Here is a 14,920-nt window from a genome sequence, read left to right as displayed (position 1 = left end):
TCAGAACCCCAAATCTACATAAAATACCCCTTAACCATGTCGATTAACTTACTACGATATAGAAATTATTATAATTCCATATTTTTGTGAGCCATTTTTTATAATTAAAATTAAACACTTACTTTAAGTTCTTATTGCGCAGAAGAGAAGACCAATGCTTTGTACGAGGCTTTGTAAGACTTTTTTTCGCCAGGGCTTTGTTTAAAAAAAAGAGGGAAATGTTATTTTACTACATAAAACCATATTAATTTATTGAGACTTACCTTATAGTTAATTTCCGAGTTGTTTATAATATATCTATTTAAATAGATAGCCAAACCGTACTGATGAACGCATGAACAGACTCAACAGAGAGCACCTAGTTACCCCGCTCACACCAATTTAAGAAGTAATAAAAAATGGCGCAAATTCAGCACGAGGCTACCTCGTGTCGTTCAGGGTCTTACGAGCAAAGTGCAGTACATTGCCCTTATACCAAGGACCGCTGCCACAGGTTAGGACAATAGGGGGCGTTTACGAAAACTTTCACACAACTGAAGCTCAAAGTACCAAAATGGCTGGTAAGATTCCCTAGGAGCATTTATAAGCCTTACTTTGTGCCCCAACCTGTATTAATGCACCTTGGTTCAAAATTTTCCACGGCCGAGTAAGGCTGTGAAAAGAGAGAGTCCTAAACAGGTGTTGGAGGAGGGGAAGGTCGAAAAACTACTCTTTGGGGCTTCCGGGTGTAAGTGGAGGGTAAAGGGGAAAATAGAAGTGGGGATGACATTCGCTTCTGTGTTCAAGTTTGAATGGCTCCCAGGAAAATATAATTTAGATTGCACGCTTCTTGGTTTTTAGCGACGCATATTTCAAGTGTGTTCAATTTTGAACACATTCGATCAAAGTTGAACAGGCATTGCACACTTTATTTTAAGAGTGCATGCGTATATATTACCTCTCCGTGTGACGTAGTCCAGGAGAGGTTCTGTAACGGCCGTGTCTGTGTGTCTGTGTGTCTGTCTGTTGTTACAACCACGTGACCGCGTTCGCAGTTTGCGTATCGGAGCAAACGTGTTCGCCATTTCCGAACTGCTTTCACAGTCACGGAAATGGCTCATCTACTTGAGTTCTCACACCACCATTTTCTGGTCTTTATCCATCCCACACGGACACTAGTCAGTTCTTACTGGCTTCTAATCACCAGCATCTTCTGGTCTTCGTACATTCCACTTGGACACCAGTCTGTACATACTGGCTTCTAATCACCACCATCTTCTGTTCTTTGTCAATCCCACATTGACACCCGTCTCCACTTACACTGGCTTCTAATCACCACCATCTTCTGTTCTTTGTCAATCCCACATTGACACCCGTCTCCACTTACACTGGCTTCTAACACCACCATCCACTGGTCTTCCGTCTATTCCACATAGACACCAATCTGTATCATTGGCTTCTACTTACTCCATTATCATCGTTTGGTTTTAGGATATACGCGGCGATCAGCTAGGGTTACGAGAAACGTCTAGCCTCCCTAAGGTAGGATCGCTACCAAAGGTTTTCGCAATTGCGCTTTTTCCTTACTATTATAATGGAAACGAATCGTATATATACCCCAAAATTTCAAGAATGCGGGAAGAGGGGTACCCTTCACTTTAAACGTCAATATTAGCAAAGTTTGAGAAGATAATAGGTATAACTTTATTTTAAACGATTTAACTATTATTAATGTTAATTATTGAAGATTAAAATAATTAAAAATAATTATATTTATTTAAATATTAAAGATAAACCTCTCGTGCAAAGAGAGAGATTATCATTGCCTCCTATATCTACCAAGGCCCGTGCATGCGATATATTTCCTTCATTGCCTCCTATATGTATCAAGGCCCGTGCATGCGATATATTTCCTTCATTGCCTCCTATATCTATCAAGGCCCGTGCATTGTGATATATTTCATTCATTACCTCCTATATCTATCAAGGCGCAAAAAGGTCGACGTTTTCATTGGATACTTAAGGTTATATAATCTTCTCGACACGGAGAGGTAATATTTTGGTTTTCCCAACTTGTTTTTGGTTTTATAATGTACATTTGTCACTGGGTCAGGGCGCGTACACAGTTTGATTAATTTCTGATTAATTGGTGATTTATCACAAACCACAGTTAAGACCTTAAACCCGTTATTTTCCAAAATTTCAATTGCTTCCTGAATAATTAAATATAACTCGTCAGCTTTCATGTCATGACAAGGAAAGTACGCCAGGGTGTGCTTGACATTGGTTGTCAGGCCCCTAACCATTTATGAAATGGCGTGAGATGCAATAGGCAAATCTTCTAACATTTGAGCACCAGTTCTTTCATTTTCTGCTTTCTTTAACATGTCTCCAGAATCACTTGAATGCGTAAATCCCACAATTTCTCCAGTGGTTGCTTTATAAATGAGGTCTTCTTTAATTTTCATTTCATCCACTATTAGTGAAAAAGACTTTTGGTGTTGTTCTGAGCTGTCCAAGTCAATTTTTGCCCTCATCTCCGTCACAGCCTCAAGTTAGCTAGAGCTGAAACATGGTCGAGCTATAAACACCAAAATACGGTTAAATTTTTGATTGGTATAACACATCAAGGAACTATTAGCTATATTTCGAAAGGGTGGGTGCGGCGTAGTAGTGATAAGCGTTTGACGGAACATTGTGGTTTCTTGGAAAATCTTTTACCCGGTGATGTAGTTTTAGCTGACAGAGGATTTAAAATGGAGGACTCAGTTGGGCTTTACTGTGCAACAGTTAAGTTACCAGCATTTCGGGAGGGGAAAAGACAGTTAGATCCTCATCAAATTGAGTCAACCCGTAAAATCGCAAATGTACGAATCCACGCTGAAAGAGTAATTTGCGAGCTTCGTCAAAAATACACTATTTTACATTCTAAACTTCCCCTGGAACTATTGCACGTCGCAGAGGGCGAGCTAATAGCGACTATAGATAAAATAGCCACTGTAGCTTGTGCTTTAACTAATCTTTGTCCATCAGTGGTTCCGATTGAGGGGTAGTGCCTTTACTCAGCTGCTCGACTAAAGTGTAACATTCAAGAGTTTAAATATTCGCATTGCGGAAAACAAATTGTAATGTCAATTGGCGACTATTTTATTCAAATATCACATTTTATCACTAAAATAAAAATATATCAGGTACATTTCGTTGTTTTTCTTCTTTTTTCTCCAACTTTGAATTTTTACACTCAGAACAGAACCACTTTCCACGAGGTATTTTTTTAATGTTTAGGCATTTTATGTGAAACCATTCAATAGCACAATTATCGTCATCGCACCCGCCCGTACAAAAATTTACGACTGCATTTTGCTTTTAAGTAGATTTTGTTCGATCTGCAATATATTGCAGATGTAATGGAATATTCTGGAATAATACTGAAATAAACCTGAAAAAGGTTCAACTTCAGACAAAATTTAGATGCATTCCAGAGAGCAATGCAGAACATTTTAGAAGTTTTGCAGAAAAAAAATACCTGTCGCTGGAAACTTCAGTAGAGCAGATATACATACCTAATTAAGCTACTCTACAGTCATAAAATAGCTATCTTACAGCTAGAAAACAGAGGGGAAACAGTAATTCCCGTTTGAAATCAGGTTGTTTGAAGGCTCATTAAAGGTACCTTTCAGATTTTTTATATGCATGTTACAGTCAGAAAGAGGTACGTTTGTAGGATAATTGCAGGTGCATTTCAGATACTTTGTAGGATAATTGCAGGTGCGTTTCAGATACTTTGTAGGATCATTGCAGCCGCGTTTCAGATACTTTGCAGGGTCATTGCGGGTTTTCTTATCAGTTATTGTGAATCAGTGGCCTTATATACCCTAAATTTCCAAAAATTGCTAAAGAGGCTTAAGCTTGAGTTCAAACGTCAACAATAGCTATGTTTAAAATGATTTAAGGAATAAAGTTTCTTAAAACGATTTAACTAGAATTAATGTAAATTAATGACGATTAAATTAATACATATCAATTAAATTTATTTAAATATTTAAAAATACCATCTAAATTGCGTCTCGACTTGGAGAGGTTTATTTTGGATTCCCAACTTGTACTCTTCCCTTACAAAAATATTAAGCTGTAATTCACCTTCATACACGCTTTTTTATCGCTACCACGCTGTAATATGTATACATTAAGGCTACATTTTCTGCAGCTCAAAAAACGGGGAAAATTCACAGCAATTCTAGAACTGCAAATTGACTGCCGTGTTTACATTTTCTGTTTGTTAACTGTTAACTGTCTAGCCTGGCAGAAATACGCAGCGCAATTATGCAAACGCTATGCAAAAGTATAAATACCAGCTGTTAGTTTAAAACTGTAATTTGTCCGTTTTTATAGACATGTTACAGGTCTACAAAAGTGATGGAAAAATAGAAATCCAGCTGTTAATTTAAAACTGTAATTTGACCATTTTTATAGACATGTTACAGGTCTGCAAAAGTGATGGAAAAGTAGAAATGCAACTGCTAATTTAAAACTGTAATTTGACCATTTTTATAGACATGTTACAGGTCTGCAAAAGTGATAGAAAAGTAGAAATCCAGCTGCTAATTTAAAACTGCAATTTGACCACATTTATAGACATGTTACAGGTCTCAAAGAGTGATGGAAAAGTAGAAATCCAGCTGCTAATTTAAAACTGCAAGTAGGTAAAAAGTGGGGCATCCAGCTCACCCGGGAGTCGGGAGTCCAGGTTATTTCTATGGGGAGTCGGGAGTTAATGTTATTTCTATGGGGAGTCACGACTCCCGGGTGAGCTGGATGCCCCACTTTGGTATACTATCTCTAAGGAGTTAAGGTTATTTCTATGGGGAGTCTTCTTCTATGGGGAGTCAAGAGTTATAATGTTATTTCTATGGGGAGTCACGACTCCTACGAGTTGGATGCCCCACTTAGGTATACTATCCCTAAGGATAGGGAGGGGTCAGACAGGGGGACAGACAGGTGGTAATATACTTCCGCGTTCTACTAGAGAATGAGTGTCCATAGGTGTATACTTTGCGTACGATCGAACAACATCTGTTTTAATAGGGGGAGGGGGGGGACATTGAGGAGGAATGTTGTCTGGAAATATATTTCCCCTTGTAAGAGTGATAACAGTTGTTCTAATAAGAGTCTGATGATTGATAACATTATTGAGGGGTATTTTAATTTGGAAGGAAGAATTTCTAGGAATGTCAAAATTTTATTATAATGTTTTCCAGTTGATTACAATAGGTTTTTTGATCACACTACATTTTGAATTCTTGAATTTCGTTCTGTTCCTTGTGAGGATGTAACTTGGTGATAATTCGGAATTATTTAGTGCATCATCGAATAATTTTAATGGTGATTTACTGGTTTCATTCGTTTTTCCTGCTTTAATTTTAGGCTTTCGAGACACGTTGAGTGATTTTTTCCCCTTTTTCTTTTTTAAAGCTGTTTCAGATGTTGGAGTTCTTGTTACAGCGTTGTTATTAGGTGGGGTTGCCGTCTGTGGCTTAACATTGGGTATTATGTTTAGATTTGGTGGATGTGGTGATTGTGTTGTAGCGGTCGGAATCTGGGATGGAAGGTTATCGACATGAACTACATCTGGTTGCATTTTGCTTTTATTATGTAGGAAATTTTCTAGCAGGATCATGTATCGTTTAGCCTTTTCCTGGGAGGACATTCCTGTCTCCCTCAATATATCATACATGTCACGATCTAACGCTGTCATTCGATTATCCAACACACTCTTGTTTGACTCCAATTGTCCATATGGTACTAAAACCATAGGTCGTGAGGATGTCATTTTACACCGAGTAGGGCTGATATCCCGTTTACAATGGAGGGTAACAAGGAGCTCAGTAATGGGAGAAAACCCCCGTTTTGTGATTTAGAAAGTTCTTTCCGTTTGTCCTTTAGTGAAACTCTCCGCTTTGATAATTTTCTAATTAGGTTTTTATACCGCTTAAATCTATTTTTTACTTTCAATGGAAGAACAACGTTCCCTTTCGTTATATTTAAGCAGATTTCACACACGGATTTTATTTGAGGGTTAGAAAGAGGATGAGAAATATCCCTCAAAGGGTGACCGTCTAAGGTGCTGTACCGTCTCATACTGCTGATCATTTAGAAAAACCACCGTCATTTATGTAAAATATCATCGACTCTTTCTCTAGAAAATTAGTTCTCAGCCTAAGCAGATCGGGTGTTTCTTGACGGGTATCTATGATAAGATAGGAGTAAGGTTTCGAAGTAGCGTGGTGAAATGCACTGGTTAAATGTTTGGGGTTGTGACTATACATTTGATTCGCTAAATATTTTGTTTGCCCCTGATCCCTAGGATTCCGCATTAAAATTATGTAATGGGAGTTCAAAGAAACATCACGCATGATTTTCCCATTTTTGAATAAATTTTGAGAAAGCAATATGACTGATAAACTATTATGATGACAACCTCTAATAAATAAATTTCCGATGTTAACATTATCTTTGGACTCGTTAATTAAATCATCTATTATTATTAAATTGTTAATAGACGGATCGAAAAAGTCATCTAGATTTTGAGGGAGTCCATTGTGAAATTCTACAAGGGGTTCCACTTTCCTCAATTCCTCGAATTTACTCTGATAGGCCCCGTAACAATAGCAAACTCGTTGTATTTTAGGCGTGATGCTGTTCTCAAGGTTTCTTAAGATTTTGAAAACGAATTCCGACTTCCCACTTTGCGAACTCCCTGTAACTAACCAAGCTGAGGGGTGGATAAATTTCAAATACCACGTATCCATTTCATGACCCATAGACGAATGACATGGATTTGAGAGGTACCTATGCTTTTGTAACCTCGTTACTAAAAATCCAAGAATTGAAAGATTCGGGGTAACCCAACCATTTAACGTATAATTGAACACCATTCTTTGTTTTTCTTTTCCTTAAAACCTTCTCGATTTTAAACGTGCAGTTCTTAAGATCTTTCCCAACTTTCTGAATTTCATTTTCATAAAAAATTCCCTCAATTTTATCCTCGTTTAAATCTTTTAACCGGTATACAGGCGGGGTCCTAGGGATACGTTCAATTATTCTAAAAAGTTCTTCTGACCAAAATGGTAGATAGCGCTTATCAAACACCCCTCTAGTCTTGCTAATCCGTACAATGTCACCAACATCAAACTGATAATCGGTGGGTGGGGAAAAGTCATGATTGCCGTACAAGTTTAACCATACCTCCTTCGAATTTTTAGAGGATACCATTATTGGCTTCATCTTAATTGCTCTGTGATGCGAGTTATTATAGGCGGAAGTAAGTTTATCTAAGATATGAATGTATTTCCTAGAACCCGATTTCGTAAAATATCTATACATACGTGCCTTTAACGTTCTTATTAATCTCTCACAAATTGATGCCTTTGTATCTGTACTTGTAGAGTACAATTTCATTTTTCGAGAATGGATGAATTTCTTAAAAGTTTGGTTGTAGAATTCACTCCCCCTGTCTACGTGAATGAGACGTGGGACTCTATTGTTAGAATTGGAAAGTATGCACTTAAATGCCTTAACAAGCGTCACGCCTTTCTTATTTTTCAACGCCTTTAAAAATGCGTATTTACTGAAAGTGTCAACACATACTAAGATGTAATTGTTACCCCTGTTTTCGCGTGATAGGTTTCTTAGATCCATTAAGTCTAATTGCCAAATTTCATCTATTCCAAACACTAAAGTACGATTTCGCTTAAATTTGTGAAGAACTGGTTTATGAAGGGTATACACATCATTGTGCTTCAAACAATCCTTCACGTTTTTTAGAGTTACTTTTATCCCATTATCCTTAGCGGATCTATATAGTTGGTTTACACCAGCGTAGCTTCCGGCGTTTGCTATATCATGGTAGAGTTTCTCGAGTTCAGGAAAATTCTTCATTTATGATTTCTTCTAGTTTTATGTAAAATACGAGGTGTTTTTGAACTTAATGTTCTTAATAAGGACTTATAAGAATCCAAAGAAATACCCTTCACCCCTCTACGTTTTCTAGTTTTTCTAGCTGCTTCTAACCTTTCCACGACTTCAAGAGGAATGACTAACGTTCGCCTCATCCTCCTCCCTTGAAATGCGTCCCACAACTAATTACTGTCACATTATATACAAGATTCCTAGAACTAATTACCATAGCGTTATATACAACTACATTAAAATATGACAAGTGATTTTTTTTCTCAAAACAAGAAATAAACCATATTTTATTAATGATCCATAATTTCATATATTTTCCTTTAACCATTTTTTTACATTTTCCAGCGAATCATCGCAATCAGAATTTCGCCATTCATGACAAGGACACTCGCCCCTAATTGTATATTTGAACCCTCCACAGTGTTCGCAAAAGTTTCTCTCATCCAACAGTCGACGGGATGTAGCTCGCGTGGCCATCCAAACCACCTTTTTCGTCTGGCTTAAAACGCATCGTCGAAATTTCACGCAGTTCCGAGTGGTGCAGAAATAATCTAACTGGCTGTCACCAGGCATATGTTTAAGTCCCCCCTCGCAGTGAGGGCAGAGGAGACTACCTGTTCGAGGAACAGGCGCGAATCCATGTTTTTTCAGGGTTTCAAGAGTGTCATTATCATTTTCCATGGCCCTGAAACTAGATTAATAAAAATTCCAACACCACCACCACCATCAGAAACTACAATAACCTGGTCAAATTTGAAATAGTGTTATTTCTAAAGAGGGGGGGGGTTAGTTTACAGAGATAATGGGACTAAAGGGGGGAGGGGGGGGAATAGCGAATGAACCACCTCCGAATTAATAATCAGCGAATTCATCCGTAATTTTATAATGGCCAAATGCTAACGTCGTAATTCCGTCCTTTAAAACATATCGTTTTGAATCAAAGGAATTTAAGCATTGTTTTTTTTGATGGATTGTAAAAAGTTTATGTTTTTGGCTCGTTATGCGAATAATGTCCGTCGTAGTGTTTTTTCTTAAAAACAAACACTTTTTGTAATCCTCATGACGTACATGCCTTTGAATCATTCTTTTACATATGCCTTTAGCTGTTTTCTTTTCACCCGCGAGGGATTTAATGCTATACATTTTTGGTTTAAGACCGCAGAAGGAAATTATTGGGATGGAATTTAATTCATCTTTAAACACACCCAACCTCTTCTTGTTAGACTCACTGAATAAGAAGTGGTTTTTTGGATAATCGGAGGTGTCCAATTTATCCATATGTTCCTTAAAATCCCGATATACATCCTCAGTTTGAATAGAATACAATAAGGAATCTGTATCCGTGAAATTTAGCAAAGCTCTATTGTTGTACTTCGCTTTGATAAAATCATAGTGGAATTTGTACATAGTGAGTTTTGATAATTCTAGAACACAGAAACCGGTATAAATGGGGCGATTTAAAACTAGCTTCTTCTTAATCATATGAACACCGACAAGGTTTTCATTAAAAACAGTAATTCTCTCAAAAGCTGGAGAGGCTGTTAGTTTCACCATTCTTGCGGGTGTATGGACTAGTTCGAAATTTACCCTACATCTTAGATTTTCCATTGTTTTCCCGAAAACTGAATTATTCAATAATTTATATAGATCTTTCTCAAAAGCGTTATTCGCACTCTTCCTTTTTAAGGTGTTAAAGTCAATATATTGCTTCAACCATTTCCCTTGTCTAAATTTAAGAGCTTTATGAATTACCCTAAGTTTCATCCCGAGTTCTAAGTAGTATTTTAAGTTACTGTAATGAACTACGTAATATTTTTTATCATACAAGTTAGGTACCAGCTTGGGGAATTTTAACTCCCCTTCACTCCCTGTAGCTTCTAGAATATCTTTCGATAATGGTGAGAGTTCATCGTAGCTAGTAATTTTTTTCTCGGGTGCGAGGGGATAATCATTGTGAAGATCATGCAATTCGGGAGGGTATTCGAGATCAACTTGTAATATGTATCCCGTCTCTGAATCATCAGGTATATTTCTAATTTCATCCATAAGCGATTTTAGCTCATCATTTTCCACCCAAGAAAACGAATCTATAGGCAGTGGTTTTGACATAGCATCGCCGTACAGGTTATTACAATCTTCAAAGAAATAAAATATTTTACAGCAAATCTGTTTTTCATTAATAGTCCACCCTTATTATCGTACCAAGATAACACAAATAGTTGGTTGGTTTAGAAGGGTCGTAAGATTCAGCAATGTAAGGGTTATTTGCCTCCGAAAATTTATGGGAAATCACAGATACTCCCCCTCTTACGCCAGATTCAATAAACAGATGCATGTCTGGATCTTTAAATAATTCCAGTTTCACCTTGCTCATTTTGAGAGCAGCCATCCATGACAGCCCCGGTCCGGTATATGTTCTGTAGAGGGGTGAAAGGTTGGGGGGGGGGGTTATAATACGTTAAACCAAAAATATGAGGGGTAATATACCTATTACAATCAATTCCGTAGTTATCGCTAATCATCGACCTAAAATTTTCAAATACATCCGCCAATTGGAGTGTATCAGCTTGCACGTAAAGATCATGATAATCACCTAGGAGTTAGAAATTTCAAAATTACTTGAAATTACTTCAATTTTTTAACTGAAGAGAGCGGTCTATACCTAAGGTTTTCAATTGAAACACACTCCACACTTTAAGTGCATGATTATAATCCTCATCGCTAATATTTTCTCCTGTCAGTCTGTTAAAAAACTTATCCTTTGAGGGTAATCTGGTTTCGTTGAATTTTTCAACATCACTTATGTAATCGTAACAGTAAACCTGTTTACGTAGTAGTAACTCAGCCTTCTCCTTTTCATAAACTGAATTTAAAATTTTGAAGGAGGCTAAACCACCTTCCGCTAAATTTTCTACTAACGTTTGTAAACTACTCGGCATGAATCTATACGTATCTAAAAACCTTAAATTCCCTAAAGAAAAGGAGATATAGGTCTCGGAATTCGATGGGATACATTGTATACGTTGGTTCTTATACATCCCTATTTTCTGCATTAAAAGATGACCATCATACCTACGAATTGTGTATTAGACGCTTATAATAATTTTAAGTGTGAGTATTAATTACCGCGACATATTATGAAGTAAAACGGGGATGTAGTTAGGCAGACGAAGCTTTAAATTACACGATGAATGTGCACTACCCCTATATTCACCAGTTATGTGCGAGTGATCGCGAACAGGTTGGTTGTTTAAATCATCAACATAAAGTTCACCACATATGTAACAAGTTGTAGAAAGTTGGAACGCGAGTTCCTGTTGAGGGGATAAAGTTATAGGTACAGGATTACGGAGTTTCTCCTGTATAATCTCATCCTCCACTAGCAAGGAATCGATGAATTTTTCCACGGCGTCCTCCCCTCTATATGTAACGGGTTTAGCCGGAACACCTATATCGAACCTTAATCTATAAATAAAACACGTCGGAGTTACCTGAATTAAAAATATCTACCATTAGACGGGACAACGTTGTAAGAAAACCCCGAACAAATATGCTCCGAAAGTTTTACTGTAGCAGAAAGAGATTTTTCACATAAATCCGCTTTCGCCAGTACCGATTCAAAATCGGCGTATATCGACCATGGAACCTAAAAATATTATGGGTGAAGATACAGTCCTTTAAAGTAATCGACGGAGTTTACTTTTTCTTGAAGCTCGTATTTATCGAATTGTAATATATTGTCTTCAGGCATTTCGATCTTTTGTGGTGAATAAACCGAACACTCCTTCACATGTTCATCGCACCTTACTTTCGCATTGATACCGCTAAATCGGTGTAGACAATATCTACAATAAAATGAAGGTCCCTTGTGTCTCGCGAAACCGGATAAAAGACGGTCAAGATCGTCAATTACACAGTAATGTTTCTTATTTCCTTCACCGAATAGTAGTAGGTCAATTTGTCGTCCTTTTTCGCATTTATTGTCAGAGATGTATAGTGGGAATATATTTTCCTCATAACCAAAGACATTTATAGAAAGATTATTTAATTCCTCAAACTTTCTAAGTCTCACGGAGTTTAATTCAAAGGGGAAGGTTATATTTGAAGTATTGAGCGAGTGTTCGTACCGTTTATATTTAGAAACCCGTTCTTTGTTATGCCCTGACACGGGATGGAGTTTAGCTAAGATACTCCAAAGAAAGCACTTATCGTCTTTGTTTTGAATGTTTATTAAACACTTTTTAGCAGAAAGTTTTTTTGGTAATTTAATGTACGTTCCACCTATAAGAGGTTTATACGAACAAATGTTCAATTGAATATAAATTAAGTTTTTGATTTTCCACCCTGACCCCTGATTTTCAAACGCTTCCATTGAGTTTAAAATTTTTACTATACATCTCGTTAATTGACCGTGGATTGCATCCATCATCATAGTAGTTTGGGTTAAACTGCGGAAATATGGTTCACACTCTACTTCATCAGTCGAGTTCGCTAATTGTCTATAAAATTTGACTTTAGCAACTAAATACCACTTAATTCCCTTTTTCTCCTTTAAATGTTTTTTAAGATAGTTAATTATTTCCCCTCTGTACTCGTTTATCAGAGATGTAAAGTCGAGCGCGTCATTACCGTCAAAACGCGCCAAGAAAGCAGCACCCCCTAAAACGTTCATTGTTTCTATTCGAGGGTCGGTGTTCAGCTGTGTATTCGAGTTTTGTTGGGAGGTACTAGGAATAGGGGAAGAGGGGTGGGAAGACGTTTCTGTTACAGGTGCATCCGCTGTTACCGACTGTGAAGTTCTCGATGTAAATGGTACCGAGGGTGTTGCAGGGGTAGATAAATTTGAGACTTCGGGGTGTTTTTTCATGTGCCTTGTAAAAAGATAGTGCCGTTTAAAAGTTTCCCCGCAAATTTGGCAAACTAAAGACGTCTTTTGATGAGTTTCTCGCTCATGCCGTAGACGGTTACAGTTTTTGGTGAAAGGTTTCCCGCAAATGGTGCAGGCGAATTTCTCCATTTTTTTTTCCTCCAGTGTTTTGAATACAGGCTTACCTATATCCATCCATTATAATATCACGTGGTTCATTTCTATTTTCCCGGTTAGGGAGATTGTGGAAACAGAGGGACTAATAAAAATGTGAGACATACCTTAGGTTGGATGCTGTGGGATTCCCGGATGGTTTGCAGGATATAAATAATTAAGGGGAGCTGAATTCGATTATATAGGTAACACTGATTAATCAATCAACGTCAACTACATCAAAATACTTGATTCACATGTGCAATAGACAAAGTATTGGATTATATCTCCACCCCGTATACACCCAAACTCCCCCCCTTTCATTAAACGTCTAACGTAATTATTACCCTGAAAATAAACGATCGGGAAAAAAAAAAATAATAATAATAATAAAACAGATCCACAAAAATGGCTCGTTCGTGTAACACCTGACAAAATTAGGTTGTGTGAGTATAGAAGAATTAGGATACTATACAAGATGAAAATTAAGTAAAACGGGATTTGAAGGGGGCCATGTTTACACGCAAAACATATTTGTTTACTTCATATAACTATGTTAAGGGAAACAACGCGACAAAATTTGGAGGATTGATGTTTAGACGCGGAAACATATTTGATTCTTTCATATAGCACCTGGCAAATTATATTAGGTTACTGTAGAGGGAACAGAATTAAATGAAGCAGTGAAATACAATTCAAGGGGGGGGGGGTTTACTAGCAAAACATGTTTGGTTCCATCCTATAGCTGGTGATAACGTGTTACTATAGAAGATGGGAATTAAGAAAAAGAACAAAACAGAAATTCAACGTTCATTCTTTCAATTAGCACCTGTTAATTTTGATATAAATATGACATAAATAATACAATAAAGACATCGAAAGTTCGGGAACTTCGAATACACCCATCAAAACATAACATCCTTAGTATAATTTTTATTTAATCCAATCCTTAATAGTTACTTAGAGCCTCAATGTTCGTGAAACACATGTGGGGATAAATAATATATCATATTATACAAGCCGTGGATATTTTGTATATAAATACGGAACTTTGGGTAATAAAATCATAAGCGCAAAATGACTAGTACGGAGACTAAAGCCATTTTAATCTACTCGTGGTTCGGGGCTAAGCGTCCCGAGTTAAATTTCACCTACCAGGAAATGGTTAACACCATACAAGTCATGCACAACATGTTTTTCAATGAAATGGTATGCATGGAGGAAAGGGGTGTTGTGGAGGTGCATCTCCCATATTTCCCGAATGTAAGAAAACTGAGGGAAAAATTCTGCAATTGCGGCGGGGTGATGGAGGTGAGTAATATAAGAAACTTTTATTTATAAATAAAGAGAATGAAAATTTAATAAATATGTGTGTGTGTGTGTGTGTGCGTGTGTTAGGTGCAGTTAAGGGACCCGAGAATCTCCACTGAGAACCGAGCGCGCGGGGAGATGTTCCTAAACCTTTTCGGAGGATCGATGGATGTAGCCACATCATCCCTGTCCGTAGTTCCGGTTGCACCTCCCCAACCTCAGGAATTCGCAGTCGCCGTACCACCAATGGCACCACCACCACCAACTCAGCCGCCACCCCTAAGACGGTCTAGGGCTCAAAAAAGGCCAAGATTCCAACAACCAACGGAGGACTCTAGACCGTCTCTAGAGGATGGATTGGTGGACGGTGACGGTATTTCAAGTTTTTTTTAAAGAAAAATTAAATAAAATAAAAAATAAAAACAAATTAAGAAAATAAATATTTTCCCGATGGGATAAAAAATCAGCATTTGTTTAAGAATATTTATTTACTAGAGGCGAAGCATACATTTTCTTTTCCTATTTAATTCCCGGTAAATGTGCAAAGTTATCATAATATCATTTAACATAGTATTATTACAATAGGTATTAATAATTTTTTTTAAAGACCACCCTTTAGACATTAGTAACAGGAAATATATT

At 37.2% G+C, this 14,920-nt stretch overlaps 2 protein-coding genes across 2 annotated transcripts; both read right to left on the bottom strand.

The window, feature by feature from the left end:
• Positions 1-6,828: 6,828 nt before the first annotated feature.
• LOC149676378 (uncharacterized) lies at positions 6,829-7,917 on the bottom strand. The gene has a single exon (XM_089838707.1). It carries the CDS (start codon positions 7,915-7,917, stop codon positions 6,829-6,831), a length of 1,089 nt encoding a protein of 362 aa, XP_089694833.1.
• Positions 7,918-8,799: 882 nt separating this feature from the next.
• LOC149676377 (uncharacterized) lies at positions 8,800-12,964 on the bottom strand. The gene is made up of 8 exons (XM_089838705.1): positions 12,343-12,964; positions 11,648-12,228; positions 11,516-11,593; positions 11,074-11,438; positions 10,610-11,019; positions 10,435-10,540; positions 10,150-10,364; positions 8,800-10,082 (listed from the first exon to the last, which is right to left on the bottom strand). Exons 1-8 carry the CDS (start codon positions 12,962-12,964, stop codon positions 8,800-8,802), a joined length of 3,660 nt encoding a protein of 1,219 aa, XP_089694831.1.
• Between the last annotated feature and the right edge of the window lie 1,956 nt (positions 12,965-14,920).

The sequence above is a fragment of the Phalangium opilio genome, unplaced genomic scaffold (assembly GCF_054372755.1).
Source record: "Phalangium opilio isolate 3A_F unplaced genomic scaffold, DU_Popi_V2 ptg000046l_1, whole genome shotgun sequence".
Classification (NCBI taxonomy): domain Eukaryota; kingdom Metazoa; phylum Arthropoda; class Arachnida; order Opiliones; family Phalangiidae; genus Phalangium; species Phalangium opilio.
This window is presented reverse-complemented; position numbering and strand designations above follow the sequence as displayed.

Coding starts and splice junctions, on each gene's coding strand:
- LOC149676377 (XM_089838705.1), bottom strand. CDS start 12,964: ATGGAGAAATTCGCCTGCACCATTTGCGGGAAACCTTTCACCAAAAAC. Junction 11,020..11,073: donor TTACTTCATAATATGTCGCG/GTAATTAATACT, acceptor CACAATTCGTAG/GTATGATGGTCATCTTTTAA. Junction 10,365..10,434: donor TACGGAATTGATTGTAATAG/GTATATTACCCC, acceptor ACCCCTCTACAG/AACATATACCGGACCGGGGC.
- LOC149676378 (XM_089838707.1), bottom strand. CDS start 7,917: ATGAAGAATTTTCCTGAACTCGAGAAACTCTACCATGATATAGCAAAC.